Below are 2,069 nucleotides of genomic sequence, written 5' to 3' on the forward strand. Positions count from 1 at the left end.
GGCCAAAAGGGATAATGTATCGTGAGTTTTCGGATAATAGAAACAGCAAAAATTTTTGGTGTCCAACTGTTCCTCCGAGAAACAACGATCCGGAAATTATTTCATCAGAGTCGGAAATGAAAACAGGGGAATAATGAACTGTGACCCTCTCAATTCGGACACCGGGACGCATATCTGCCGCAAGCTTTAAGGAAGCCTCCAATCCAAGCACAGTCGAGCCCTTCCTGCCAGCGACCTGCAGCCGTCCCGGTCCTGTGCTTAGGTCTGGAAAGGAGGTCTTCCGAAATCGTTTCCCAGGCAAGTACGATGATATTTTCGACAATTCGTCCCCTGAAATTTCTGTCGCTTCTAGCCGGCCTCCAACCTCCAACCCTCGCCATCGATATTTAAACGCAGCTGGTCCAAGACAACAAACCACACCGAGTACAGTAACGATACGTCTACAAGACAGCTTGTTACTCTACTACCAGAACGTCGGCGGATGAACTCCACCATGGATGACTACATGCTAGCTGTTGCTGACCACTGCTACGATATCATCACGCTAACTGGAACATGGCTCGACTGTCGCGCTTTTTCGTCTCAGATATTTGGACCCGAATACGAAGTCTTTCGCTGCGACCGAAATCCATGTAACAGTAAAAAGCTAAGTGGCGGAGGTGTTGCTATTGCTGTGCATAAACAACTGAAAGCTAGAGTTGTTGAGGACGATGCGTGGAAATGCATTGAACAAATCTGGGTAGCTATTGAGCTTGGTGACCGAACCCTTTTTCTATGTGCAGTTTATTTCCCACCGGATCGCATTCGTGACTCCATGTTGATCGATGCTCACATCCAGTCAATTTCGCATGTTATGACACGTATGACTCCAGTCGACGAAATCGCTATTCTGGGCGATTTTAATCTTCCAGGACTGTCGTGGCAACCATCTCATAGTGGCTTCCTGTATCCTGACACTGATAATTCCGTGTTTCATGCAAGTTCAATCAACCTTCTCGACAGCTACAGCACAGTTACGCTTTTTCAAATCAACGACGTGGTTAACGAAAATGGCCGTAGTTTGGACCTCTGCTTCGTAAGCGCCCAGGACGTTGCTCCAACTATTTATGCCGCGCCAGCTCCACTGGTGAAAGTTGTCCCCCAGCACCGGCCTCTCGTTGTCGTGATGAATCGAAAACGACCCCGTGTAGCTGAGATAATTCCTGACCCGGTTTTCTACGACTATCGCAATGCAGACCATCGCAGCATCGAAGTTTTTCTAGCAGAGTTTGACTGGGACGGCATTCTCGATAGCAATGATGTCGAACAAGCAGCGCAGACCTCCACACATGTCATGGCTTATATCATCGATAGATTCATTCCGAAAAAGGTAAACCGCAATGGGGTACATCCGCCGTGGCAATCCCCTGAGTTACGGCGACTCAAAACAGTAAAGCGAGCCGCCTTAAGAAAATTTACAAAATATCGCACTATGCCACTCAGGAACTATTATGTGAAGCTTAACATGGAGTACAAAAATGTAAGCAAACGATGTTACTCGCATCATAAACGCAATGTTCAACGCAAATTCAAATCGAATCCAAATTCGTTTTGGAAATATATCAACGAGCAACGCAAAGAGTCTGGTCTCCCGTCGACGACGACTTTGAACGGAGAAATGGGTACCGATAACAATGAAATCTGTCGTCTCCATTAAGTTCGCCAGTGTTTTCAATGCCGAAGTTTTACCTCCTGAGCATATTTCCGCCACCGCCAGAAACATCCCTTTGCAAACACAGACTTTTAGTCAAATGGATGTAGACGATGCAATGATTACCCGAGCAGCCCGCCAATTGAAGTCAACTCATAAACCGGGACCTGATGGAATACCGTCCGTTCTTTTGAAGCATCATGTCGATCGTTTGCTGTCTCCACTTCGTCACATTTTCCAACTGTCTTTATCTAAGGGAATTTTCCCCTCATGCTGGAAATACGCGCATATGTTTCCTGTATATAAAAAAGGTAAAAGGAATGACATCGACAACTACCATGGCATCACATCTCTTTGCGCCGTTTCAAAGCTGTTTGAA

General features: G+C 46.3%; 1 protein-coding gene across 1 annotated transcript; it reads left to right on the forward strand.

Annotated features, from left to right (window-relative positions):
* The first annotated feature begins 493 nt into the window (after nucleotides 1-493).
* Nucleotides 494-1,696, forward strand: LOC131680727 (uncharacterized). The gene has a single exon (XM_058961435.1). It carries the CDS (start codon nucleotides 494-496, stop codon nucleotides 1,694-1,696), a length of 1,203 nt encoding a protein of 400 aa, XP_058817418.1.
* Nucleotides 1,697-2,069: the final 373 nt, after the last annotated feature.

The sequence above is a fragment of the Topomyia yanbarensis genome, chromosome 2, assembly GCF_030247195.1.
Source record: "Topomyia yanbarensis strain Yona2022 chromosome 2, ASM3024719v1, whole genome shotgun sequence".
NCBI classification, from domain to species: Eukaryota; Metazoa; Arthropoda; class Insecta; order Diptera; family Culicidae; genus Topomyia; species Topomyia yanbarensis.

Excerpts from the sequence above, each read along its gene's own strand:
- LOC131680727 (XM_058961435.1), top strand. The coding sequence starts at position 494 with ATGGATGACTACATGCTAGCTGTTGCTGACCACTGCTACGATATCATC.